Source organism: Osmerus mordax, chromosome 13 (genome assembly GCF_038355195.1).
Source record: "Osmerus mordax isolate fOsmMor3 chromosome 13, fOsmMor3.pri, whole genome shotgun sequence".
In the NCBI taxonomy this organism is placed as follows: domain Eukaryota; kingdom Metazoa; phylum Chordata; class Actinopteri; order Osmeriformes; family Osmeridae; genus Osmerus; species Osmerus mordax.
Genome location: NC_090062.1, coordinates 6,306,674 through 6,334,669, shown reverse-complemented (window position 1 = coordinate 6,334,669; position 27,996 = coordinate 6,306,674). Strand labels below are relative to the sequence as shown.

Below are 27,996 nucleotides of genomic sequence, written 5' to 3'. Positions count from 1 at the left end.
TCATATGTTGACAATTTAAGATATGTATTTATTAATTTCATAAATAAGACACAAAAACTCCACATTGTCTAAAACAGAGAGCATAGCCAGACATTTGGATCTCCTCCACTTCTCCTAGGGAGTCTGTCAGCCTGTGAAACCCTGCTTCACATTCCTCCAGAAGGGTTTCATGTAATAAATAGAGATGACTGATGGATCTAGGGTGATTTTACATGAGGTGAAAGGGAAGCTAACGTGGCTCATAAGAGATGGTTGAGTGTACATTAGAGTTAAACAAACACATCTAAACACTTGGGTTTCCTAGGGTTGGCCTCCCAGGGTCACAGAGTAAGCCTTGTAAAGAGAGAGGACGTGTATGGTGTCTTCAATCAGCTCCTCTCCAAGCCTCTCACTTCTTAGCTTCTTCTTTGATGATTTGAGCTGTAAGGTAGGTAGACAGTAAGAGTCGTGCCAGCGAGGACAGTGAGACAAGTCATGTGATCCTTTACTGTGAGACTATGGTGATCTAGTCTCTTAAGTTTTTCTGTAAAGTAAGACCTGATATACTGTATCATGATATATGAAAAGGGAGTTAATACTTACACTGTGAAAATCAGCATTGCATTAAAATCATCAAGTGTACAAGCTTTTTATGAAAAAAGTACAAATTGTAGTTTTCTAAAGGGTTTCAAATGCTGTTTGAAATATGACATGCACTTAATATAACATAATAACCCATCTGATGCTGAGTAAATCAGCAGGCAGAATAAGCCTTAGTTGTTAGTGGGCTGGCCTGGGCCGGGCAGTGCACTGTTTCTGCTAGAGAAGGGTGACTTCCACACATTCTGGTGATCGTTCATCAGTGCATTATAGCATGAAATATGTCCTCCAGGCAATGTCTGTAAAACACCTTTTGAAGGTTTCCCCTGTGGATGGTCAGCAGATGCTATCAATCAATCACTCTAATGAAAAAATCAATCATGAACACTGTTGCATCTGAGGATGCAGTGTGGGGGTCGATTCTGCTTCTGCCCATCAACCACAGGGTCCCTTCTGAAGACAGCGTTACCTATGTTTATTCCCCAGATAGAGAGTGGTTGTTTGAGGGTCTTACCTTGGACCACTGAGTGAACCTCGGGAGGAGGCACTGAGGACGACAAGGGGACAGGTGTGACAAAAGACAGTGTGGTGTGGTAGTGGGGAAGGAAGGAAGACAAGTTGGAAATAAGGTAGGAAGGAAGGGAGGAGGAAAGGAAATAAGGAGACACACTTCTGGAAGGATGGATCATGACACCAGGATCCATTCAGGAACATTGGAATGTACACTAGAATACATCTCAAGGTCCAAAAGGTGGTTAGATAATGTGATAGGCTACTGCACAAGTATGTCTGATGACAACACATCTGAAAATGAGAGGCGTTGATTTTGATGGATTCCTTTACCCATGATGTCTGATATTAAAGGGCAAGTCCATAACAAAATCAGTTCCTTCCATTTCAGGTCTGATGTCTAAATCCTCATGTTTTTATCATCAGGAATCAGAATGAAACACACAGCAATAAACATAAGTGTTACAAATATGAGTGGGGAGTGTTCATATATAAATGATATTTCCTAACATTCATATATGACTTCATATTTCATAGACACATATGCAGTAAGTGCTACTTACACGTTGAAAGGAAGACATCCGTGTCTTCATGTGGGCATGCAGGTGTGTTTGACTGCATGTGTGTGTGTATGCTCGTGTTATACTTACAGCGGACCTCCAGTTTGCACTCCACAACGTCCTCTCCACTGTCGTTGACTGCCTTGCAGATGTAGACCCCTCCGTCGAAAGTGCAGGGCTTGCGTATCTCCAGCGTCAGCACTCCCTGTTTGCTGAACATGCGGTACTTGGCCTCATTAGAGATGTCCATCTTGTTTTTGTACCAGGTGACTTTGGGCTAAGGGGAGGTTAATGAAGCACATTTTTAGGTGGGTCCCTCACTGTGTTTTATGTCTGACGATGTGTATTTCTGGACCAAAAAGGGCCATTATCTCTAGACAGACATAGTCATCCCACGTCTCTTCTGCTTAACGTGTCTGCCGAATAACTCAGATGTAACAGTGAAATGTAAGCCCACGCTACACACACACACACACACACACACCACACACACACACACACACACACACACACACACACACACTGCCAGAGGTCTTGTCTGCATGTGAGACAACAGCTCTGGGCTCACCTTTGGGATTCCCCTGACGGAGCAACTGAGGGTGGCGTTGTATCCTGCGATGACTGAGCGGCTAACCAGAGGGTGGGTGAACTTGGGAGCCTCGGAGAAGTCGTGCTCCTTATAGGACGGGGGCTTGTACACGATACCTGGTAAACAGACACGTTCACCTTCAGTCGGCTCAATGACCTCGGTATAACGAGAGAGGGGGAGGGGAGGGAGGGAGGGGGGAGGGAGGGCATGTGTGAGGCTCAGGTTAGGTGTGTTGAAGACAGTCTCACCAGTCTTCTGGATGTAGGCGCTGTCCTTGGAGTCGCAGGGGTCCGGGCTCAGGCCCACCATGTTGATGGCATAAGCTCGGAACACAAAATCGTTCCCCATGATGAGGTCCGACACCACACAGTTGGTCCTGCGGTACTGCTCATACACTGTGTACCACTCCTGGGAACCAGCCACAGGGTTGAGGAAACCACAGGTGAAAACACTGAGCAGACTAAACACCACAACTACAACCCAGTCAGGTAATACTGTCATATCGTCATACCTGAGAGATTAGTGTTTATTGGGAATGTGGATTGACACACCTACACACCAGTACATTCCCACACATAAGTGCTTACATACACATACACACACACACACGCACACACTCACTCACCTACACCGCATATATATAAACGTGAACTGAACACAATAACCCCCATCACTGTTATATTTAGCTAGCGGGGCATGTCTGATATTCAGTTGAGACGCATTGTTCCTGGTCACCTGATATCCTTGTATCTCCAGACTTTCCATTGTGAGATGAGGGGAAATTTATTAGGTCTTAGGACCACTCCAGTGAAACCTGAACAGGCACAGCAGACTTTTATTTAGCCGCTAACCTTGCAGCACTGGAGTACAATGGACCTGCGTCACCCCCTCAGACAGACATTTTGAGGCCAAGGCTAGGGGGCTAAGATTAGGACAGACCTTCTGTTGCCTTCTCTGGAGAGACTGGGGGGGGGTCACATGGCTGAAAGGAAGCAGTAACAGGCCAAATGGTTTCAACATCTATAGAGCCTTGTCTGTCTTACCTATGTTTGACCCAGAATGCATCTCTCCTAATAGAGTATATCTAGCTGGCTGTGGTTCACAGTGTGTCGCAAGTGAGATTAAAATATCATCTGGTGACCATGCCGTCCTGTCCTCAGATAGTGGACATGCATTACTCAATTATGTCTGTGTATCAGAGAGCTTATCTAACTTGCCTTGGCAGAGGCCATGATATGGTACCATGGAGATCCTAGCACAACTCACCTACAAAGAGCTCACCAAGGACAAAAACAGATCTTAACATTGCTGGCAAGCTAGTTGCTCTCGCTCTCTCACCATAGTCTTCTTGTCAGCCTTTTGAATGGTGTAGCCGATGATTTCACAGTTGCCATTGTCTTTGGGCGGTTTCCACTCCAGAGCGACGTTAAAGCCCCAAACATCCATGATCTTCAGAGCCTCTGGTGGCCCTGGAACATCTGTGGAGGAGAATATAGAATGTAAAACAACAAAAGCTAAGAAAATCAATGTTTCTATGTCGGTTGCCCTCTATATTGTGTGACTAAATTAGCCCCCAAGTTATTTGTGAAATGATGCTAGTTGAACACTCTGACTGGCTACACATGTAAACATACACACAGAAGTACATATTGCACACACACCAATTATAGCGTACATACAAACACAAATGATGCTCACCAACAATCTGGATGTTGACGCTTGCCGTGTCTTCAACATTTTCAATCTGCACCTGCAGGCTGTACTTCCCAGAATCCTTGCGTTCGGACTTGCGTATGAAGAGGATGGTGTCAGTCTCGCTGTTTCTCACGCTCACCTGTTTGGGGTCCAGGGGCTCCCCCTCCTTGAACCAGGTCACCTTGGGCTTGGGCTTCCCCTGGATACAAGGGAACAGGCAGGTAGAGGGAACCACAAGTATGTGGTTTAACACACTTGCATACCAGAAAGAGATGGATTTCCATGTCTTGAGCCTTCCCAGAGTCAGGCAAGTCAAATAACGAATTCTTGAGTTATTGCAAAAAAAAAAAGTGAATCCCCAAACTGCCCTAATCCCTTAATGAGTGCTGGAATACTTGTTTTTTGGTGTATATTATCTCAATGTAGTGTGATTACTAAGGCTGGAATGTGACAGACATTTAGCTCAAGATGTGCTGCCCTCCTAGGTTTGCCCCAGTATTATTGTTTCAACACTTTATCATCACATGACCAGGGACTGTGTTGACATCCATACGTCCCTAAACTAAAACATGTGACACAGGATCCGGGTGTATGTCATGCTAATGGAGCATGTGAAAACAGGTCTGTGTGCCTAATGTGTAGAACAGTAGCCAGTTTGGCCCAGCACCAGACTAGCTGGCGTGTGGTTTTGGGTGGCTGGTTTTCAGCAGGCCAGCTAATCGAGCCATGTGGTCAGGATCATGTCAGTCCTCAGCCTGTCAATTCCATGTGTTGCCAGGAGACCGTGACCAATCCTGACTGGATCTGTGTGTATTATTAGTCTCTGGGGAGAACCGGAGATCATGCTAACTTCTGTCAACAGATCGGAGCACAGCTCCAGTTTCAACACAGAATGAAGATGCGTGGTGTGATTAAGGTGTGGAGAGTAAAGGTTAGGTAAATATGGGCCTGCCAAAGTGGGAGGAAATGAATGGTTTGTTAGTTGCCACCAATGTATCACTCCATGTAGGCTCATTATACACTAAGAGGAAATGAAATGACAGTCTTAATGGCTGTGACAAAACCTCTTTTCACCAGTGTAGTCCAATTCACTTGGGTTCAAAAACTATTTTGCGTCATATGGCTAACCATATGGCTTAGTTTAGGTGACCATAGGTCCAAGAAACATGAGAACTGCTACGGGGTTGCTCAAGGAAGCTGCTTTGGTCCATTACTTTTTTCTCTTTATATGTTACCACTCGGCGACATAATCAGAGAACATAACATAGATTTCCATAGCTATGCGGATGACACACAACTATATATATCCACTGAACCCAACGATGCAACGGCCATCAATTCCATTACCAACTGCCTGTTGGCAATAAACAAATGGATGAATGATAACTTTCTTAAATTAAATGAAGACAAAACCGAAGTCCTACTATGTGGCCCCAAATCCAAAAGAGAGATGCTTATTAAGAATCTTGGAGGCTTAACCCCCTGTCTTAAACCAGAGGTGACGAGTCTCGGTGTAATCCTGGACTCAGATTTGAATTTCAACTCTCACATTAATAAAGTGACCAAAACAGCTTTCTTTCACCTGAGGAATATAGCAAAGGTACGACCATTCATAAACCAAAATGATGCAGAGAAGTTAATTCATGCTTTTATATCCAGCCGGCTGGACTACTGTAACGCACTTTTCACTGGTCTTCCCAAGAAAACCACTGAAAGACTACAGCTCATTCAAAGTTCTGCAGCTAGATTATTAACCAAAACTAAAAGGAGAGAACACATTAATCCTGTCCTAGCTACTTTACACTGGCTCCCTGTTACCTTCAGAACTGACTTTAAGGTCCTTTTCCTCACATACAAAGCTCTACACGGACAAGGACCTAGCTACATTGCTAACTCCTTTATAAACTACACACCAGCTAGAACACTGCAATCATCAAATGCAGGCCTATTAGAGGTCACCAGAAGCAGTCATAAGAAGATTGGTGATTCGGCCTTTGTCAATTACGCCCCAAAACTATGGAACAAATTACCCATAAATATTAGGGAAGCAAACACTCTAGACATTTTTAAAAGACACCTTAAAACCTACCTTTTTACCGAAGCATTTAAGTAATTTTATCTCAAAAGGGTTTTCCTACTTTTTAAAGTTGTTTTCTCTCTTGAACAGAGATCTTATTGGGATTTTTATTTTTGTTTGAATTGTTTATCACTTGTATTATTGTTTTTATTGATTTTATGTAAAGCACCTTGAGCTACAATTCTTGTATGAAATGTGCTATATAAATAAAGTCTTAATTACTTACTTACTTACTAACCCAGTACAATAGAACAATGCTTCTACAGTGTAAATACAGAATACACCTTTCAACATATGAAAATAGTCCCTCACCTGAAAGGGTATCACTAAGTTGATGGTCTCTCCAACTCTCTTGATCAGGGTCTGTCTGAGATTACGGGGGATCCAGATTTTGGGGCGTTCTGAAAGTTCAAACAACAAACACACAGCAAAATGACATGAATTTGAATTGAATGAATCAATAAATGAAGTGAATCAATTCCACATTGGAGATGACAGTAGGATTAATCTTGTGATTCAAGAATGAGACCACTCACCAGGATCTGTGTTGGTCAATAACTACTTTTAATGCTAATTTCATGATGGGCCCTTCACTTAGTGTAGCCTACTGGCTTGAACTCACGTTATAGAGTTAGCATTCCTGTACATTGACCAACCGAACAGACTCTGTGGGGATGTCGTTGCTGAGGACTGTGATCTGACAGGATCAAGTGTTCGTAAAGACTGCTGCCCATCCGACTCTTAACATGCTCTCGTCCTGTCAGCGAGAGGAAAGGCTGGGGGTTGAGTGTTCATCTGAGGCCTCGAAATACACTCCCCTGCTAATCTGTGACATGCTGAGGGGGACAACTGATGACCTTGTGAATGTATACGCGAGCATGTTTGTGTGTGTGTGTTCAAACATGATCTGTAACGATGCCCCTTGTTCGCTCCCTACATGGTATCAGTGTACAGGCGATCATGGTTTGGGATTTCCGACGACAGTGTGGGTAAAGCTCCCGGGGAACACACTGGGATGTATAGTGGTCAAAGAAATAGATCTTAAATATGCCTTGTAAACATAGAAAGAAAGTCATCCGTAGAAAAGTGTGTGTGCTCACGCATGATCTCTCTGATGGTGACGGCCTGGGCCAGGGAGGCGGGGGCGCTGGGCCCAGCCATGTTGTAGGCTCTCACACGGAACTGCATCTTCTCCCCGGTGGGAAGGTCCTTGATGGTGACGGACGTCCGATCTGTCAGGCCATCAAATGCTGGGATCCACTCATCCGCTGTGGCAAGGGACCAGGGTCAGGGGTCATGCAGTCAATTCTCAGTTACTGGGTCCATTTTCTAGTTTTTGCCTACATTTGCACAAATTGATGTCTATATGGACATTATTTAATCGGTATGTCGGTGTGTATCTCTTACATTAAACCTGGTGATAGACAAGATTTACAGTGCCATAAGAAAGCTAATGATCCCCGCGTCCAGCCCACCCCAGGCCAGCCCTGGGGAGCCTGCTGTTATCGTCACTGTGCTGACGGATCCTGGCTCAGAGTCTCCAGACACCAGGGACCCCTCTGTCCTGTCTCTCTGACACTCAGTCTAGGCCTTGGGCCTGCACATAATGGACCGGCAGCACACCATGATAACACTTAGTAATAATAATAACTGTGTGTTAGCATGTGTGTGGGGGGGGCAAGGAGGCAGGGTCTGGAAGTATTTTAAAACATGCATAGCCTATCTGTGTTTTGGTCCAAGGCCAAAGCATAACTTTTAATTTGATTTACATACACTCCCAGTAGATGTAGTATGCTGGTATGGCTCTAAACCAAATCTATGTTTTGAGCAAAGCTATGACCACATTAAGCTTAGCATATATAGACTGTACTGTGCCTCAGTACTAAACCAGCTCCCATCCATCCACCCTCTAGCCACCACAGCCCTCCAGGAGCCAAGCGCCCCTGCACTCACAGCCCTCCTTGCAGTACTCGACCCCGTAGCCATCCAGCTCAGCGGAGCCCATACGGTCTGGAGTTCTCCACTTCAGCGAGATGGAGGTGTCACTGATGTCATCCACACACAGACCAATCGGCTCGCTGGTGGGAGCTAGGCAGGAGAATGTAGAAAGAGAGAAATATATATATAGAGAGAGATAGTAAGAAAAAGATGGATGGGGGGGTTGGGGAGAGGCAGCACAACAAAACAAAGAATTAACATAGTGCCCACAAACATCCTGTGTACTTTGTGTTCATTCTGTATGTATTCTTGTGCATTATACATTCTACATGTGTTTTCTTTCATGAAGAAACATTTTGCCAGTAAAGCTTCATTGAGGACATCAAGTTGACCTTGTCCCTGTACCAGTGTAAAACCTACTGCAGCCCTTAACCCCGGGTCAGAGCGACAAACTGCCATCCTCAAAGACGGCGCATCATTAAGTTAGTCCTGCTCAGGCGTTTAAAGTCTGTCTGAAGAAGGTGACACAACAGAGCCATCCCAGCCATCTGCCACTCGGACTGTAAATCTGTTTTTTTCGGGACAATACTGGCACCCCGTACGACATACAACACAGAGTATTTTTACACTCCATTTCTGGAGGATTTACTGCTAGCTGTCACCGAGGTGCTGGCAGCACAGGCCTGAGCTACATACACTGTTCCTACAGGTCGACGTCATGGAGAACACAAGCTACCAGCTGGAATACAGAACCTCAACCCTGTGTGCTCCTCTTCCATGCAAGAGGAGACAGGAGCTGTCCAGATACGTCAGCACTGACCTTGAGGGACTGGGACGGCTATCTGGGATACATCAGTGTTGCTATGTCCACCTCACAGTGGCAGCGATAATCTGCCCTGCCTGTGTTTACTGGAACACTGAGGGGATGTAATTTAAGGTGGGTGGATAACATTTGGGCTGAGGGCCTTGGATGTAGACTCGACATCATGTGATTAGAGTTCTAAACAACCTCTGGTGCAGTGCCTCACGGGGGTACTGGTTATGTTTACATTCTGTTTATGTTTACATTCTGGTTATGTTTACATTCTGTTTATGTTTACATTCTGTTTATGTTTACATTCTCATATCTTAGACTGGACATTGACTTATGTTTGTGGTCTCTTCTTTATAATGTTATAAAGTAATAGCTCAATTAATTAGTTCCCTCAGTCTTTGTGTCTGGAAGCAGACATGTCACAAAGGGCTAAAATCCAACAAACACATATTTGGAATGAGCCACTATAAAGTTGAAAGACAGTAGGTTAAGAGTTACCAATTTGGCCTTGCCCCTGTAAATCCATGGTTCCCTGTCATACGTCAACCATGCAAGAAGGGAACTTTATAGGGTCAGGGGCAAAGAGGGAGACTCCAGGCTCTAGGTGGGAATAACCAATTACAGCCCAGGATAGGAGGAGATGACGAATGGGAAGCTCAGAATTTCCACAGCCCACCACTTCCTTGTAAAACTATTATGTCTGACAACCGAAACAACATAGCGGAATTTGCTTGGAATAATCAATAAACCTTTAACAACATTTACTGGTCTGGGAGGTTAGAAGTTAACTGCAGAGACATAAAGCTTCAGTGGCCTTGTGACCTCTCAGTGTCACATTGTACAAAACAGTATCTATGAAACTGAATCATAACTCGACCTAAACAACATGAACTCAAAGCCAAGACTTTCCATCTCTGGTATCTTAATACCATGCATGCAGATTCCCTTATCAACTATTCCCCTGTCCATGCACAGCCTACAGTAATAGCATATCTCAGAGAACATTCCCAACATCCGAGAAGTTAGCCTAGGGAGTAAATATTCAATTCAACAGAAGCCTACTGCCAACGGGTTCAGGCTCTGGTGCGGGCTCAGGTGGGGGAGCAGGAGCCGGCTCTGCTGCTGGAGCAGCTCCATCTTCGGTGGGGGGGGCCCCCTCTGCCGGAGCGGCTTCTGCCGGTGGAGCTCCGTCCTCGGGTGGTGGAGCTGGGGCAGCCTCTTCAGCTGGGGCTGGCTCGGCTGGAGCAGCTTCTGGTTCAACTACAGGTTCTGGTGCTGGTTCTGGCGCTGGTTCTGGCGCTGGTTCTGGCTCTGGTTCCGCTGCTGGTTCGGGTGCTGGTTCGGGTGCTGGTTCAGGTGCTGGTTCCTCGACTGGGGGTGGAGAAGAGGCTGCTGCCTCAGGCTCCTTGGCCTCAGCTGCCTCTCCCTCTGCTGGGGCGTCCGCTGGAGACTCCTCGGCAGCTGGCTTCTTTTCAGCCGTCTTTGGTAGCATGGGCTTGGTCATCCTGTCTGCTCACTGCGGGCACAGGCAGTCCGGATAGAAGCTGGGATGTCACCGCACTCCCCTAGGCTCTGTCTACCACACGCCTCGCTCTACCCTGTGCTCTCTCTCTCTCACTCCCTCCCCGTCTCTTTCTCTGTTGCTTTCTCTTTCTGCCTCTCTCTCTGCCTCTCTCTCTCTCTCTGTGTCCCTCTCTCTCTCTCCCGCCTCTGTCTGTCCTGCCTCAGTCTGGGCTCACCACGCTCAACAACAGCAGTGTCTGAGCAGTGGGCCCACAGAAGCACCTAGCCTCTCTGTGTTAAGCAGCTGGTCCCTGGCTGACTGTGTGTTAACATGCCAGTATTTATAGCAGAAAGGATGCCATGGATAGTTTCCTAATCAGCCTTCTTACAGGAGATGGCTCAGCCCATACATCTGTGGGCCTGGGTAGACCCCTGAAAGGACTAGAGGCAGAGCAGAACTGAACCTCTTGATTCCTTCAGACTCAAATTTCTGCCGTGAAGACATCTCAGGTCTTTTTTTAGGAACCCAAACATCTCTCCCTCTCCTTCTTTCCCTTTCCCCCTTTTCTTTCTCTCCTCGTCTCTCCCTCCTACCCTCTCTATCTTTCCCTTTATATATCTTTATCTCTCTCGCTCATCTAAAAGCACATCCATCATGTACGAATACCAAATGTCAGACTAGCCATGCACTGCTGAGGTCTTACAGGTTTCCACAGATTCATATTGTACCATACTGCACATACATTCATGTTCCAGATCACACCGCAATCTGTGCATAGTGAATACATTTCACATTTTAGATTAAACACTTCAATACTGAAATTAATTGCTTGACAACCATAGGTTATTTGGTTGTTTTTTAAAAATACAAATTATAAGAACTCACGACTTATTTCAGTATGAGGGTTTTATGATCACCAAAATTGGTGAATTTGGTAACTGGTAATAGTGATCAGTGCAATGCACTGGACTTCACCATATAGTCTGTTGAACAGTTGCCCCACAATAGATCAATGTGTGTGTGTGTGTCTTGGTGTGTGTGCATGTATGTGTTTGAACTCAGGAAGGATCACAACAAACACGACCACGCTTCGGCTCGACCAAAGGCCAAACATGATCACATGACTCCCAGTCCCCTGGAGCGATCAAAACCAGACATCAGACGACACGATGACACGACATCCCCTGATGATGTGAGGGCAGTCCCCTGGCAGGCTGAGAGGGGCCATGGACCAGCATGTCCAGGGGTCAAACCAGAAGGCCCCCCAGGGTCCCTGTCCCCCCCAGAGGACATTCCAAGAGGATAACCTCATCCATCACTGTCTCTACACTACAGCGATGTGCAGCAGTGGAGGAGAAACACCCGGCTTCACAGGCCCTCTGTTTAACAAGCAACATAAACACTAATCCCAACTGAACCGACTCTTCTGTATACAGACCTTCAGAGAGTACCAAACACTAAACATCTCTTGTTCCTCACCTAGGACAGATAGGATCTAAACCCTGCTCTTAAGATACAAGGTCCCATCGTCTCAAGATACAGAACCCAGGTGTTAACACTTAACATCCTATAACAAACACCGCCATGCGGAGCTTGTGTATCCAAAATGTGGCCACCACAGTTCAGTGAATAATATTCCCTTCATATTACAATACATAAAACAAACAATATTTCATATTTTCTTTATAAAAAGATGCCGTGGGCTTGATTTATCTCGGTGGATATTCAATCCTCAAATTCTTCTCCCACTTGTGACACCATAGCACCTGTTTGCATACACATGGAGGGACAGCGTATCCGTCCCGTCTCTCTCAGAGAGATGACAGTGACTGAGCGGAGCACATGGCACAGTAACAGCAACATTTACACTTACATTTGTACACGTTATTCATCTAGAAAATGCTTTCATCCAAAGCAACGTCCAAATAGGAAGCACAGCAGATAATCCAGAACCAGCAATGCACAGTTCTGATAGTATTCCATTAGTTAGCGCCAAGGAACAGTCTGTATTTAAAGAGCATGTTCTGAACCCTCTGTTTCAAAGTGTCATGGCAGAAACATGTCCAGGACTGTACTGTAAGTATCTATTGATGCCTCTACATGACTTCCTCCGCCTGGTCCAGGAAATGTCTTCATTTAACAAGACAAAGTGCAACAATAGCATCATCTCAACTAGTATATTATACATAGGGTGACACTCACCCACTGGTATGAAGGGCTGGGAGGCAGGGCTGTGACGGGACATGCCGATGGCGTTGACAGCGTAGACGCGCATCTCATAGGCCACGCCCTCGATCATCTTCTTGGCCTCAAAGGTGGTGTCGGCATAGGGGTCAAAGTTCAGCCTCATCCACCTGTAGCTCTTCTTCTTCTTCCTCTCCAGAACGTAGCCTGGCACGAGGAAGGAGGACTCTGTGATGATCTGATAGACCTGCCCTTCACTCTAAGACTTTACGCTGTTGTGTACCGCTATATGACATACGGTGGGAATATCATGGAGCTGTCAACTAGACATGCGGTTTATCACTTTGATGCTACTGTACTGTATATGCTCACCAATGATTGGCTGGCCACCATCAAAAAGAGGGGGGTCCCATTGGACGACACAGGAGTCTTCTCCAACACTGAGGATTCTGGGAGCAGGGGGGGGGTCAGGTACATCTGGATGGAAACAACATCAGACATTAATAGCAAAGTACAGACTCGCTCTCCAGCAAGGTTAACACATGTAGAGGCCTAAGTAGTCTGGGAAATGTTCCAAAACATAACCTGTATCATGGAACAGCAAGCTTTTGCACAATTCTCATAACCCGTTTACCTCACGTAAATTACGAACAATCGACTGGGCAAAATCTCACCAACAACTTTGACGTTGATGTCAGCGGTGTCCTCTCCTGCAGGGTTGCGTACGATGACGGAGTAGATTCCCTCGTCCTGGCGCTCCGCTCCCTCCAGGGTGAACACACAGTGACCCTTGGTGCTCTCCACGTGGACACGGCCCTGCCCATCTGAGATCACCTGGACCAGGGAGGGACCAAGATCACAGGCTCGTTCTCCATTTAGTTTACCCTGTGTGTGTGGGCGTGCGCGTGTGTGTTTGTGTGTTGTGTGTTTAAATGACGGTGGGGGAAGGGGAAAGTCAAAACTTAAATGAAGACATTTCCTGGAGCAGGATGAGGAAGTCATGTAGAGGCATCAATAGATACTTACAGTACAGTCCTGGACATGTTTCTGCCATGACACTTTGAAACAGAGGGTTCAGAACATGCTCTTACCTGATGCACAGGGAGGCACAGGGATCACTACATGCTGCCTTCACAGTAAGTTGCATCTAATGTTTAAGTTGTTCACTTAAACTACACTTCAAAAGGTGTAAAGTTGAACACAAAACAGAAACATCTTGAGTCCCTGACCCAGCATGCTGTCAACCCAGAACACCTGCTATCCTTAACACCACCCCACCACCCCACCCCCATCAGAATGCCCCCCTTCCAGTGGGATTAAGAACTGTAAAGTGATGCCGAAGTCGACGGAGTTCCGACATGCTGCTGAGGAGGACAGGCGCGGTGAAGGAGAAACAACATGTGTTTAATGGCGAGCTGCGAGCGATGGTCCGGCGGGGAGGAGGTGAGGATGAGATGGGGATGAGAACGAACGTATTCAACACAGATACACAATGGAGATGTGGATGCAAAGGTGGGAACAGGACCCCTATGCTGGAGACGGCCACGGAGACATAGAGGACATCATGCGCGAGGGAGGGCGGTGGCGGTGGTGGGGAGGGGGGGGGGGGGGGGCGGCAGTGTTTCAGAGGGTTGTGGGTGTGTCCGCCTCAGCGACCTCACTTACTTCCCCATCCTTCAGGCTCCACGTGTGCTCAGGGGCTCCTCTCTCTCCTCCCTACAGTACGTGAGCAGAGCAAAGCGGTGAAGGCAACAGAGACGGCGCTTCTCAAACGTGGCGGTCAGGCCTCCTTTTGAACAGGGGAACATATTCAGCCCCTCCTCCCATCGCCGGTTATGATCCGGTCCCGTTTCCATGGTAAGATACTTCGCTCCTTATCTTCTGTACCCTCTTCAATTGTTTAACATCCCACCCCCCCACCCCCCATCCACAGTTTGAACACTGAACAACAGAAGAGGAGGCTACCGAGGGGGTCCAGGTCACACCCAGTCACAGGTCAACAGATCTTCACAAGTAAACCTACCTCGTCAGGTGTGTCCAGACAGGCCCAGAACCTTATCGCTTAACGCTGGGTTACCACAACCAACACTGAGAAACCTCAGTTAGGGCATTAGTACACAGCCCACTGTGTTACTCATACTGTTACAGTGCTTAGTTACCAGCAACACTTCTCCAATGGAGATATACGGTGGGTATGTGGACAGTCAGAAGGAAGTGTGGCTGCGAGCTTGTGTGGACGTCCTTACTTGTGCGTGTGTGTGAGCGTGCGTGCGTTTGTTTGACCTTATCTGCTTTTGTCCAGATGACGGTGGGGGCCGGGTCTCCTGTGATGGGGACATCCAGCCTCAGCTTGTTCCCAGCCACCACCACGATGGTGGACTCGGCAGTGCGACCCATACAGTCCAGGTGGATCTTCGGAGGGTCTTCAGAGACACCCCAGCGTTAGAAACACAATGACACAGAAAGGTTCAGAAACATTTGCATCACAACTCTACTACTTCTTATTACTTACTCCATGTATGACTGAACATTAGCACAGATTATGTCAATATATTGTTAAGGAATGTGCTAACTTTTATTTACTAGTCATTATGCATGATCTAACGTTAATTGATGTACCCCTATTGTAAAGTGTTACTCCTGAGTCTTTGACTTGCAATTTATTTTCTGTAAAAAGAGGCCGGCTTGAGAGAAGACCTACCCTGGCGAGGCACAAAGTCAATCTTGACCTCTGTGAGAGAAGAGAATATTGGATTGTGTTATCTACTTTCAATACAAGCCTGTCAAACTATAAATGTCCATGTCTAAAAGCATGCAAGTGTTACCTAAGAAGTTGAGTTTGGCTGAAAGGTTGAAAGCGTAGCCCTCCGGGACGAACGTGTAGTCTCCCTCATCTTCAGGTTTCACGTCATCGATGGTCAGCTTGTGGATCCTGAGGAGACAGAAGCATTCTCTCCAGGGCTTACAGCAAGGCTAGCAGGGGTGGGCACCATGCAACCAGGAGCTCACATATCTCTCCCTCTCCATCTTAGTCACAGCAAATTGCAAACTGGTAACTTTCTAGAACACACATTGTCCATTCATAGATAATCTCCAACAAAATCCTTAGTCTAGGATTATGCCGTTTCAAAGACTCAGACCTGGATGTTACCAGAACCATCCTCACCTGCCAATGTGTGTGATGTGTGTCCGTGCATCAGCCTTCACCTCCACATTATTCTTGTACCAGATCCCCTTCACATTCTCATCTGAGACCTCACACTTGAAGACGGCCTCATCCTTAGCCTTCACCGTGAGGTCAGCTATGCTCTGGTACACCTCTAGTTCCTTCTCTGTAAGGGTCAGAGGGCAAAGGTCAGGATCTACAAACATGCCAGTGTCTCATATCGTAATATTAGATGTTGATGTCCTGTGTATGCAGAATGTGAGAGTATGAAGTAAGTTCATTAGACATCTAGGGTTGTGTGTTTCACATGGGTCTTAGATGCACTTGCATTACTGGAGCTTCATATGGGAATGTTAAATCATCTAATCTAGACAGCACAGCAAAATGTTGGTTATCCAGGATAATATCTGCCTATCAAACCAAATTATATGTATCTGAGTGAAAAGTATTTCCCAGACAGCAGGAAGTCACAGCAGCTGAGAGAGATCACACAGTGCAATGCATAATGATCTGACTACAGACCACAGAGACCAGTACCCCCTTAGTGAAGGTTACAGGTCAGGGGATTAGCTGACAGGTGGGGGGGGGGGGGGGGTAAAGGAGGTAAGGGCCAGGGGTAAGGGGGGTAAGGGCCAGGGATAAGGGGGGTAAGGGCCAGGGTCTAGGGGGACAGAGGGAGCTTGGCCGGGAGAGGTGTTGATCCCATAGAAAGATTGGCAAATGCTAATTCTTGGCACATTTTCAGTTTCATTATAGGGCCAGATAAACTCATCTTGGCTGAGAACAGGCTGGCATACTAAACTAATCTACACACAACAGTACACAGCATTCACACACACACAGAGACAGACACAAACACACACACAGACATGTCCATTAATATATATACAAAGTTATAGATATTCATACAACAATGTCAAATTTATACTTTTTAAACTGCACTTAATGTCTGATGATAAACCTAACTAAACAGGTATTTCTGTTATAAGATGGATGAGAATGAGCCTGTTTAGATGTCAATATGGTATGATCGCTGAGATAACAGCAGTGATGCTATAGGAACATTTATGGTTGTGATTTCAGTCACATAATTGTTGAAATTAACAGCCTCATAGACGTTGTAATTTCATGGTTCTTTTCCTACGTTCATTAACTGTTGCTTTTGAAAGGACGTCTTCCAACATTCCTATATCGTTGCCTGTGGGTGGAAATTAATACTTTCATGAGCTTCGCCATGTGATGATTATCGTCTATTTACATGGACTGTTGGGAAACATACATCTTATTATTTTACCTGTCGTTTTCTTCAAGACAGTTCTCCTACACAGTTAAACATCCATGTACATAGAACAAGCAATAACACAACAGTACACAGAAGAAAGAGAGAGAGAGAGAGAGAGAGAGAGAGAGAGAGACAATGAGGGTCACGTGTGCAGGCCTGTACCTTTCAGATAAAATATATGGGCCATGTCTTCTAACTTTAGCTGGCATTTGGACTTGTGTCTGCGCAGTAACCTTGGCAGGGTGGCGTGTAACGATGACATGTTTCAAGGTTAGCCAGCTAGGAGTGACAGGGCCAGGAGAGAGAGGGCACTGGTGGTGGGCGAGGATGTGGATTGGGAACGTTTTGCTGCATTCTCCACCATAATGTGTGTTTGGCCCAGTGGTTTACTGGGGGTCTATGCGACTGTGTTTGTCCTTGGGACTGAACACTGGGCTTTATATATGTACAGCATGTGTGAATATTTTGCTGCCAGACTTTTGAATGCTCTCTTGTTGTTCAGAGGAGAGTTGATGCGGAGGCATTCAAAGTCTGGGATGTGACCCCCCAGAAGATGACCCCTAGAGGAGGTGGCAAGTCACTGCAGGTGGAGGCCCGCGTAACATGATAGGGGGTCTGACTTAAAGTGTCGGGCTGGATTTTGCACTTACCCTGCACCAAGAGTTCAGCCACAGACTCTCCTCCATTAGTTTTAACCCTGTAGATGCCACAGTCCTCCTTCGTGGCGTCATTAATGATGAGGACGTGTTTGCGCCCATCTTTCTTGAAGCGGTACTTGAAAGACTCATCCCTGGTGAGCTCCACGCCATCCTTCTCCCTGGACACACAAATCGGTTAGGACGCCTACATAGCTCTTCAGTCGAGGAGAGGTTTATAAACTATTTAAAATGTCTGAAGACAGTGCTTGTCTTACTGGTGAAGGGTTGTGGGGTGGCTATTGAAAGAGGTTTAATTTATATAAGGGGGGCGGGGGGGTATAAAATGATTTTCTATTTTCAAAGGAGGGCTGACAGAAAAAGGTTGAGAAGCACTGCCAGATCCATGGAAACAGCAACCAACTGACATATACTTGTGTATCTGAAAACATCCTTCGTCACTCTTCTGGGAACATTATTTTCGTTGTGTGTCCTCAATAATTCATCGTGACTCTCTGATTCAGATGAAGGACACATAGGTGTTGACAGGCTACTTTTCATGTTGCTGATAATTTACTGCCTGTCATTGTGATCACCAGACACTGCTGTCTGTGTAAGGGACAGTCTCAAAAGGTCAGTGACCGGCTGCCTCTGCCTGTCTGCCTGTCTGCCTGTCTGCCTCTCTGCCTGTCTGCCTCTCTGCCTGTCTGCCTGTCAGTTTGCACACCAGCCTGTCAGTGTGCCTGCCTGCCTACCTGCCTGCCTGCCTGCCTGCCTCCTTGCTTGTCTGCCTGCCTGCCCATGTGTCGATCTGCCAGGGGAGAACCAGGAGCAGAGCAGGCAGGAAGCCAGCCCTACAACAGACTTAAATGCCATCTACCGGACATGAGTGGAATGTACACTATGCAGCACATATGGAAAAATAAACTTAGTCTCACTATAATCTACTTTACTCTAATCTAACTCAGTCATATGTTTATATACATTAATCTAAATCAACATACATACCCCAGTTTATATATACACTGAAGTGCAGCAGTGTGTTGCTGCCACGTGTTGCTTCTCACTAAACTGCAGTTTTTTGAACACACCACACACCTAACCTTTAGGGTCAATGCCACAGCCGACTGCTCTGTAAGGCCCTGTCTGGCATGCCCACCTTGCTGACCTCCTCTATACATACACACAGGACACAGGACGATGAGGCTGAAAAGCTCTGGACGTTGGTTTGTGGGAGGAGAGGAGGTGAGGAAGAGTGGAGGACTAACCATTTGACGAGGGCCCCCTCCTCGGACACCTCACACTCCAGCTCCACGCGCTCCCCCTTCATCACCATCTGGTCCTCCAGGTTCTTCAGGATCAGGACCGGAGGCTCTGTGGGCCACAGGCAGACGGCAAAGGTCAAGGATGTAAACAAAAGAAAAACACGACAAAGAAAGTGACATGAAAACGGTTCAGATGTAGCTATATTCTTAGAACGCAAAGTAACAATCACTGCGCCGGAAACTCATGTCGGAACGTAACAAAGAAAAGAGAGGGTGAAGAGGAAGGAGAAGGTGGTTAGACGGGCCTGAGGCGATGCACCTTTAACAAAGAGTTCCGTGGTGCACTTCTCCTCTCCCACCACACAGGTGTAGGCCGCATCGTCAGCCAGGGAGCAGTGGTTGATCGTGAGGTAGCGCTTGTTACCAATGCTCTCAAAGATGTATCTGGGCAAGAATGACACATTCTGTTCACTGACAAGTGAAGTCACTGGTTTAACATGTAATTCAAGTCACTGGTTTAACTGTTCAAGTGAAGCCACACAGGCTCAGTGAGACTACAGGTCATAGTTTCAGTTTGACCTGCCTGAGATAGCAAGTGGAAACCTACAGTGTCAGTATTTTTAACGAGTGGAGAAAGACCTACTTGCTGGTGGAGGGAGGTCAGGCGTGGTAAGACCATCCATGTGTTCAGCAGAGAAAGAGAAGAAGAAAGCTGATGTTAGCATTACATTTGTTTTATTTTTGTGTTTTTACTTTTTGTATAATTGTATCTTATTTTAAGAGGCAGATTTGTATGGAACATACAGTGACAAGTGACATTTTATCTTAACTTGCCACAAAAATGTAAACGTCCTGTACAAGATTGGTATACTGTATTGTTTAGAAACTTGAATAAACAGTCAGTTCACTTAGATAAGCACAATCATAGACCCTTCCCCCTTCTCCATAGTTTACCTCCCAGTTGGCTGAATCTCCTGTCCGTTCTTGAGCCATTTCACCTCGACATCAGGATTGGCTACCTCGATTTCCAGTTTAATCTTATGACCCTTCTCTACTTGGTAGGCAGGATCCAGCTTCCTCAGGAAAGCTGAGTTGCAACCAAATAAAGAAACCATCACTTAGTGAACATCACATGCCTCAACACTGCAATACAGATCAGTGGAATAGTATAGTATTCATCTCTTGGCACAAGATGCACTCAAGCGGCCATTTTAAAAGTCGTAATGATTGGAGTGTGAAAGCATAAGTTAAAGCATTACTTAACAAAAAGTCAGTTAACACATGACTATTTAGTTCATCTCCACACTTGCACACGGGTCCCAACACACTGTGAACTAAAGTGTCCGACCTTCACTCTTCTTCTCTTCCTTCTTCATCTTCTTCAGCCTCTTCAGCATGCCCCTCAGGTCAGTGATGCCATGCTGGAAGGCGATCTTCTCGTACTCCGAGGCCGGGGCCTTCTGCAGGATGTCCCACACGTCCACATCAGGATCTGCGTTCACGTGGATGGCCCTGGCAAAAACAAGACAAACAAGTGTGTCAACAACTCAACTAAGTCAAAAAATGTAAACAACAACGTATGTTATCTATGTAAACAAACGAGTTGGACAGTAAACCAAACCGGTGGCATTTATTCAAAAATAAGCAGTCTTACACTCCAGTATTTGCAAAGATGTCTCCAGTATTCTGATGTTCCACTCACATTTCACCTGATAATCTTCTAATAATCACACAGCATGTGATTGCAGTGTTAAGCACAGGAAGTTGAGGATCTGGGAGTTTCTTACCGAGTCGAGGCTTTTAAGAAACTGCTGCTCTCATTCAGACACAGCACCCCAGAGGCAGGCACAGCATGGAGCAGACCAGACAGGTTAGTGAACACAGCAACAGTCCTTTACAATGCTTTTCATTATGAAACACACCAACAGATCCTTACGGTTCACAACACTCGCACACCACACCACGCATAGAAACCAAGAATAAAATGAGTCAAATACAAACAATGCAATGTAAAGTATAATTTATATGATGTTCTACAGTCATAGGTGTTGACGTAAATGAGCAATTCTTGATAAAAACAGACCTCAACTGTAAAACAAATCTGGAATAATTATTTTGTATCATTTTTATTTTGACAAATTGTTGTATTCCTAGCTCCTTTTTTTAGAAGCAGTTACACCTCTGTCAGCATACAAGATTGTCTAAATAATGAGCATGTAAAAATATGAGCTAAATATAATCAAGCTAAAAATATGAGCAAACAAATGTGGCAAACAATTTTCCAGAAAGGGCCTAGGGTATGGGTGAGGAGCCTCCTGAGAGAATGTGCCCAGCAGAGAAACTATACGTCAACATGTGACAACTAAGCAAATATTCGGAATGGCATCCCATATAGTCACCACTGAGGGATGTGTAAGAGTGTCTATGGGTGATAGGACAGGCAACATGACTGTCTAACTGACTGGACAGGGACTGGACAGAACAAAGACTGAGTTACATTACCTATATGACCAACCATGGATTCAGCCTAGATTGTGATTATAAATGTGCAGATTCAGGTGCTGGTTATCAATATCAATTTCCTGTTTAGGTAGATGGGATCTTGTTCTATGGTGGTAGCTAGCAGGTGGTGTGACAGCGCACCCTACAGGAGTGGAGGGAGGAATCTGGCTAGGGCATAAAGGGAGTGGGGGTAGGGGTTGATAGTGAGATAGTAAGTCCTTGTTCAGCATGCAGTGTGGTGTTAGTTATTCACCAGGCTCAGGGTGCAGTGTAAACTAAGATCTGGTTAGTGGTGGAGAAGCAGGAAAACCTTTTATCATGCTGATGTCTGCACTTACTCTCTGTAGAGAGAGAGAAAGAGGAAGTGAGAGAGAGAGACAGAGAGAGAGAGAGAGAGAGAGAGAGAGAGAGAGCAATGGGGGCAGGAAAGGGAGATAAATAGAATAGTTAGGCTATGTGAGATGAACAAAATACATTTAATTTTCCAAGCTTTAAATTGCCCAAGGAGAATTCAGTGATTCCAGTGAATTACAAACCAACTGATACAAATATTTTATTCATTTTGCAACTCACCTCTTCTTGAGCAGGGCACTGAAATCTAGCTCGCCTGTGTCATCACCTCCATCTATGCTACTGTAGAAACATCAGCACACAACACAATGTCAACACCCACAACACGCACTTCTTCCTCCTAAAGCCATGTTATGACTAATGTTTTTCTTGGCGGTGACATTTCTGATTTAGCTTTCAAGTCAGGAAAATCTGATCTTGATTCAAAGACAAAATTAGCTGGATGGAAAGTCAGTAGATGGTTGAATGAATGAACGAATGAACAAATTAATGAGTGAATGAATGAATACATGAGTGCAGTATAGATAAACTGACAAATGAACAGACAGACAGAAGCAGATGACTGTGTGGAAAGGTAGATGCTTGTCCTGTGTTTGGGTCAGGAGAAGCACAAATAGAAAACCAGTAACAACCAAGCACCCAAGGTGAACAACGGCACCTTACCACAATCACCCCTCCGGAACCTTCTCACCACAACAATCACATTAGGAGTGGGGACATCAAGGCAAGGACAGAGTCGCGGGTTCTCGTACAGTAAGAGGTACAGGCAGCACATGTTTATCTCCTGTCTGTGATGTCGGGGGCCGGCGGGGGATTAGACAGGGGTGTTGGGGTTTATGTGGTCGAGTTACAACGTTCCACCGTGACTTCCTCCTCTGTCACCTCCCATCAGGCTCAGCCTGGATGTCTTAACACATCCTGCCTTTCTCAATACACTCAGACCAGACACAGTGAAAAACCTCACTCGGCCGGGTGTCTGTTTGTGCAGCTGCCTGCGCTGTTTAGATAGAGAGACCTAGAGGTAGATCAGAGAGAGGCTTTGAAGGACATTAGAAAGTACTGGACTGCTAAGCTTGGCTTGTTAACCTCATTCATTGTACCACAGCACCTTCAGTCAATGTTGACGCAACATCAGTCCTCAGAGCGGTCACATCCATCGAGGATGACCCCTGTGTATGTTGGGTTTAACTTCTCTTAAAGGATTTGTTTGGTCAAATCCTCTCTCTGTCTCTTTCCTCCTCATGGTCGTTCTCTCAAAACCCAGCAGAAGGAGGATACATAGTGTAAAGTTCTGGTTCTGTTTGATCCAAAAGGAGAGCAGAAACTATTCTAAGGAAAGGACAGTCTCTCCTGAATTCTTTTTGGGAATCAGTATCCAGAATTTGTATATGAGCCTCCAGTGTTGCAGCAAACCCCCCACTACCTTACTGATGGTCCACTTCTCTTCTGAGCAGCTGCACTCCTGATAAATTGGCATTGTCCATGTTACTCATCACAATCAACCTCCAGACTGAAGGTACTAGGTCTTGATTAAAACATACAAAATCAGGTAGAAAGGAGGGAGAGAAAGGGATTGGATTATGAAAGAAAGAAAGAAAGATAAAGAGAAATAACTAGTTTTTTCTTCAAGCTTACGTGCGTCTGAAAGCAGCCCTGATGTCGAACCCCTCAACTGTCCGGGCCTCTGAAAATGTCAATATTTAATAGTTAAGTTTAAAAAAAAATACTGTAGGGAAGTATGGTGGAAAGGAAGAATTGAGCAGAGGAAGTGTAGAAGAGAGGTGTAGAGGCGATGTGGAGACACTCACCATGAACAGTAAGTTCAAAGTTACAGCTGTCAAACTTATCCCTGGAAGAGACCTCACACCTGTAGCCTCCAGCGAAGTTAGCCTTGGCTGCTATAATGTGCATCTCAAAAGTATACATCTGAAACCACAATACCAAAATATCCATGAGTCAGAGAAGACTGTCAATCTCTTTGCTGTTATATTCTCTTTTATTCCACTCAGCTCTATTCAGCTTGATTCTGTCTTCTCTAATGAACTCGAAGGGCTGGAGGCCTGACCTTGGTGTTGCGGTCGTACAGCTCTTTCAGCTGAAGGTGTTTGCCAGACTTGCTGGCCAGGTCCATCCACTTGCCCTTAAACCACTTGATGGTGGGCTTCTTCAGTAGAGAGGTAGCATTCACCTTGGCCACAAAAGTGATGTTCTCACCTGAGCAGAATGAAACAGATCCTTAACTATACACAGCAATATTAATCGTTGTGTGTACAATGGATTTATAATAATGTCAAGAACAAGAAGGAGGAGGATAAGAAGGAGAAAGAGCAGAAGAAATCCTTTGCAGATAAATGTGAATCACAGTTAAAAAAAGAGGAGGGGGGATCCTTCAGCAGCTGTCACTCACCCACAGTTACCTCACCGGTCTGGGGCTTCTCTGTGAAAAGGCCGGTCAGGTCCTGTCTGGTGTCTGGCAGTTGACCATCTACAGAGAGACAGGGAGAGGCTGGAGGAGAAAGAGAAGGAGAGGGAGAGGAAGAGAGGGAGAGAAGGAGAGGGATCGAATCAAGGATGTGTGAGCAGAGGGAGATGGCACATAGAAGTTGGAGGACGTGGAGAAGGGGAGAGAGAGAAGGAGAGAGCCAGGAACAGCCTCCCCAGCCTGCTGATATCTGTAGGTACTGGGGTCTCACTGTGGACCTACCCTCCACAGGGTGGGCATCCTGGGGCTGCTGGTTGGCCACAGGTGCTGGGGCCTCTGCCACCCCCTCTGACGGGGTTTCACCCGGGGCAGTGGGAGCCTCTGATGACCCTGATGAAGGTTCCCCTCCACTGTTCACTGAGGCAGGAGCCTCGACCGGGGCCTCGACCAGGGCCTCGACCGGGGCAGCAGCTGGGACATCAACTGGGGTTGCAGTGGCTGTGTCTGGGACTGCTGGCTCAGCAGCGCAGTCCTGGGGAGGTTCTGAAGACACACCAGGACAAACTTAGAGGCCTTATGGACACTGTGCAGTGTCCATAAGGTTCCCTAGTTCCCTAGTTTATCCTAGGGATGGACACTATTTATGTCCCTGGAGCAGATCCAGATCAGAGACCTGGCTTTTTGGAGGGTTTCATTTATGTACGTAACTAAAGTAATTCCCTTCATTCAACCTCTTTATCCCCTCTCACTCTCACCTGCTCCAACCTGCTCCAACCTGCTAAATACCTGCCAAATATATCCACTGAGTTCCTGTACAGGTGGCAATTTTCTCCAAGCTCAATTTCAGTGATGTTATTCTTGGCATACATACCCACTTGGCATGCTTTGATCGCCTAAATAGTTCTCTTTTATCATCTTTCAATGGGCAACCAAGTTTCCATGCAGGCAGTGTTATCAGCTTGTCAGATGCCTGTCAGGCAGCGAGGCTGAGTTCCTGCACGGAAGCGTGGAGGGAGGGTTAGTCACCAGGAAACCATCTGTTAGTGCGTCGTGTAGAAGACCACTGGGGTTTTCATGAAGTGACATTGTGAAGTGATATTTCCCCGAATTCTGGAGCCTTGTGCCTCTTTCTCTTTAAACAAGCGCTCTTTGCTCATGCACAGTCCCTCTGACAACACATCTCTCCCTGACCTCTGTCCAGCCCTCCCCCTCCTCCCCTTCCCTCACCTCCCAACCAGGCCTCCAACTTATCAGTCAGACAGCCACACCAGGGCACACTGACAGGTTGAAAGGGCAAGAGAGTGTTGCCCTGTAAGCCTGTAAATACAGTCTCTGTTCTAAAAGCTGTGAACGTGATGTGAGCAGAGTTAAGTATTGCAAATCAAAGGTAAAGTTAGCTCAGCCTTAGTCAGGGATTGCATATGTTCCTGTGTCCACTCAGGGAATGTTCCTGAGTCCAGTGCTCCTCGGTGAGGTGAATGTTAGAGACAGTGACTCCAATGCTGCAGGTTCAGCAGGTTCTCACTCCCAGCTACAGTGTGCTAGTAAGGAAGTGAAGTCTCAGGTCATCAGACATCCTCCCACCTTCTTTGGCTTTCACCTTCAGCTCAAATTTGACCTTTGACCCTCCTGCGATCACAGCGTAGCCGACACTGTCTGCCATAGTGACCGCTGGGATGGTGAGGGAGTGCTTGTTGCCCTCTGCCGTGACCACGTACTTGCCCCCGGAGGTGATGTCCTTGGCGTTGCACTGCCATCTCACCTTGGCATCGGCCTTCTCAGTCTCAACCTCAAACACTACAGAGGAGCCCTCCTCGGCCACTTGAGGTTTGGGCTTCTTGGCAAACGCTGAGACTAAAGAGGGAGGCATGGCATCACTTTATTCTGAGAAGCAACTATTGACAGACTATAGATGCTCATCTGACTTTTCACACACATGTTAGCCAGAGTGTCATGAGCCAGTTGACAATTCCCGTCATGGCACACCAGAAGTTCACCATTAGGGGGGAAATTCTTGTCAACGTTTTCTTTTTAGTGGCCATCATAGACATCTAAAGACACTGTATCAATATACTGACCTACAGCAACTTTGCTTGACATTAATCTCAAAAGCCTGTTGCATTCAAACAGCTTGCTGACTCCATGTGAACATAAATGTTTATTCAAGATAGGTAAACAGTTGTGCACTGCAGTGAATGTTGTGTACAGGGCAAATTATGACATACATCTATATGGGTGGTATAGGGTTAGTCACTGTACAATCCAGCCTAATGTATGCTTACAATACCTACCAGCCTACTTTTTCTTTAACCCAATCAATCAGCACAATACAAATGACCTTCCCAAGTAGATGTAAGATGACCCAATGAGTGTAAATATAGAATGTATACTGGTCCCTCTAACAAATGCAACAGAGAGAGCAGAGCTCTACAGTGACCGGGCCACAGGTAGCACAGCAAAGGGATTATCTCGGCTCTATTTTGGTGTCGCTGCTAGCACCGGAGGAATGGTACGCCAGTGGCTGTCTCTGTTATCAGCCAAGTGATGACTGCTGTCTTCTCAGGTCCAACAACATACCAGGTCACTTCTCCCTGTTTCTAATCCAAATTAAAATGCTCTGATCGAGCATTTGACTTTTTGTCATTTGTAACTATACGTCAACATTTATTGGTACCTCCAGTAGATCAGCAGGGCTACTATTATTTTATTGATTTATAGTTGTATCATTTACAACAAAACATTCAACAACTATCAAAGAACTACTAAGATAATTTGATATTCCAGAACATGATTCCAATTGAATAATAATAATACAATGTATCTGTAAGAGATGAATTCAGGGCCTTGTTGATGATAAAATTAATCATATTTTTCGCTAGCATGATGTGCTGCATTGTGTAATTTGATCCACTGAGTTGCTTATGACAAGGCCGCTTTGCTACTGAGCGAGAAAAAAATAAATGAGTGTGGAAAGTAATTTGTCCTGCTGGCATCCTGGCATGCATGTTCAGACCAGGAGCACACCCTGAGGGATGTTTACTCGGGGAGTTCAGGAGAGCTCAAAATGTTTCACCCTGGATTTAGCCTTGCATGGAGCCTCTTGGAACCTGAGGCTTCTTTGTGGAGGAATCACAAGATCATTTATACTTTGCATTTACCAAAAAACTGGCATATACAGTAGATTTCAACCAACAGCTAGTATAGCTGTGTCCATCCTCACTGTTTTGTCAACAAATGATTGCTGATAATGTACATCTGAAAACATGATAAATATATGAGGGAAAATAGCTTTGTCAATTCATGTTGTAAAACATTCAAAACAATAGAGAGAACCACATACAGGTCATGTACATTAAGTTGTACAGTGTGATTGTATTGCTGTTTTGTCTTGGTTGTTAGGAGACAAATCTCCTTGGCACTGTGCCCATGACCAGTCAAACTTAAATATGGTTGGGGAGTGGCACAGGATGGTGGATGGTAGGGGGTAGTAAGTTTGTCTCAAAGGTAGTTATGTTTCTAAGTTCCTCTCTCTGACAATAATATTGTCCTCTCTCTGACCATAATATTTCTAATCAGTACATGGTGTGCTACAGCAAACAGCCCACGCACAGCCAAAGCAGAACCACATAAACACTGGCTGCCATTCCCAATACTATAGAGGAGTCAAAAATCTAATGTATCAGTAATGACACAATATACATGCCAGCTGCCCTTCTCTTTGATGGGAAGACAATGACCACAACATACAATGAGGTCACCAATGTACAAACAACCCTGAATTAAAATCATTCCTACCTGCTTTTTTGACTGGCTCGGGCATCCTGGATGAGTGTGTCTCCTCTCCAGATAGCTCACTAGTTCTAAAGTCAATAGTCTCCCCTCTAGGCTTTAATACTGGGGGTCCACGGCAACCACCCCCACCC

At 45.8% G+C, this 27,996-nt stretch overlaps 1 protein-coding gene across 1 annotated transcript; it reads right to left on the bottom strand.

Annotated features, from left to right (window-relative positions):
• Nucleotides 1-7: 7 nt before the first annotated feature.
• mybpc3 (myosin binding protein C3) lies at nucleotides 8-27,899 on the bottom strand. Its single transcript, XM_067248490.1, has 31 exons — nucleotides 27,869-27,899; nucleotides 24,356-24,616; nucleotides 24,059-24,157; nucleotides 23,717-23,865; nucleotides 23,460-23,577; nucleotides 23,287-23,335; nucleotides 21,874-21,933; nucleotides 20,586-20,612; nucleotides 20,147-20,310; nucleotides 19,753-19,885; nucleotides 19,442-19,444; nucleotides 19,118-19,242; nucleotides 18,802-18,907; nucleotides 17,549-17,715; nucleotides 15,617-15,782; nucleotides 15,276-15,382; nucleotides 15,152-15,181; nucleotides 14,734-14,873; nucleotides 13,125-13,284; nucleotides 12,823-12,927; nucleotides 12,469-12,657; nucleotides 7,964-8,098; nucleotides 7,111-7,278; nucleotides 6,323-6,411; nucleotides 3,937-4,132; nucleotides 3,577-3,716; nucleotides 2,487-2,646; nucleotides 2,218-2,354; nucleotides 1,740-1,926; nucleotides 1,094-1,126; nucleotides 8-420 (listed from the first exon to the last, which is right to left on the bottom strand). The coding sequence occupies exons 1-31, from the start codon at nucleotides 27,891-27,893 to the stop codon at nucleotides 389-391; spliced, it is 3,660 nt and encodes a 1,219-aa protein (XP_067104591.1). The 5' UTR covers nucleotides 27,894-27,899; the 3' UTR covers nucleotides 8-388.
• Between the last annotated feature and the right edge of the window lie 97 nt (nucleotides 27,900-27,996).

Excerpts from the sequence above, each read along its gene's own strand:
- mybpc3 (XM_067248490.1), bottom strand. The coding sequence starts at position 27,893 with ATGCCCGAGCCAGTCAAAAAAGCAG. Across the intron at positions 7,279-7,963 it reads CGAGTACTGCAAGGAGGGCT|CGGATGAGTGGATCCCAGCA; the intron begins GTGAGTGCAGGG and ends CCCTTGCCACAG. Across the intron at positions 2,355-2,486 it reads CGCCTACATCCAGAAGACTG|GTATCGTGTACAAGCCCCCG; the intron begins GTGAGACTGTCT and ends TCTGTTTACCAG.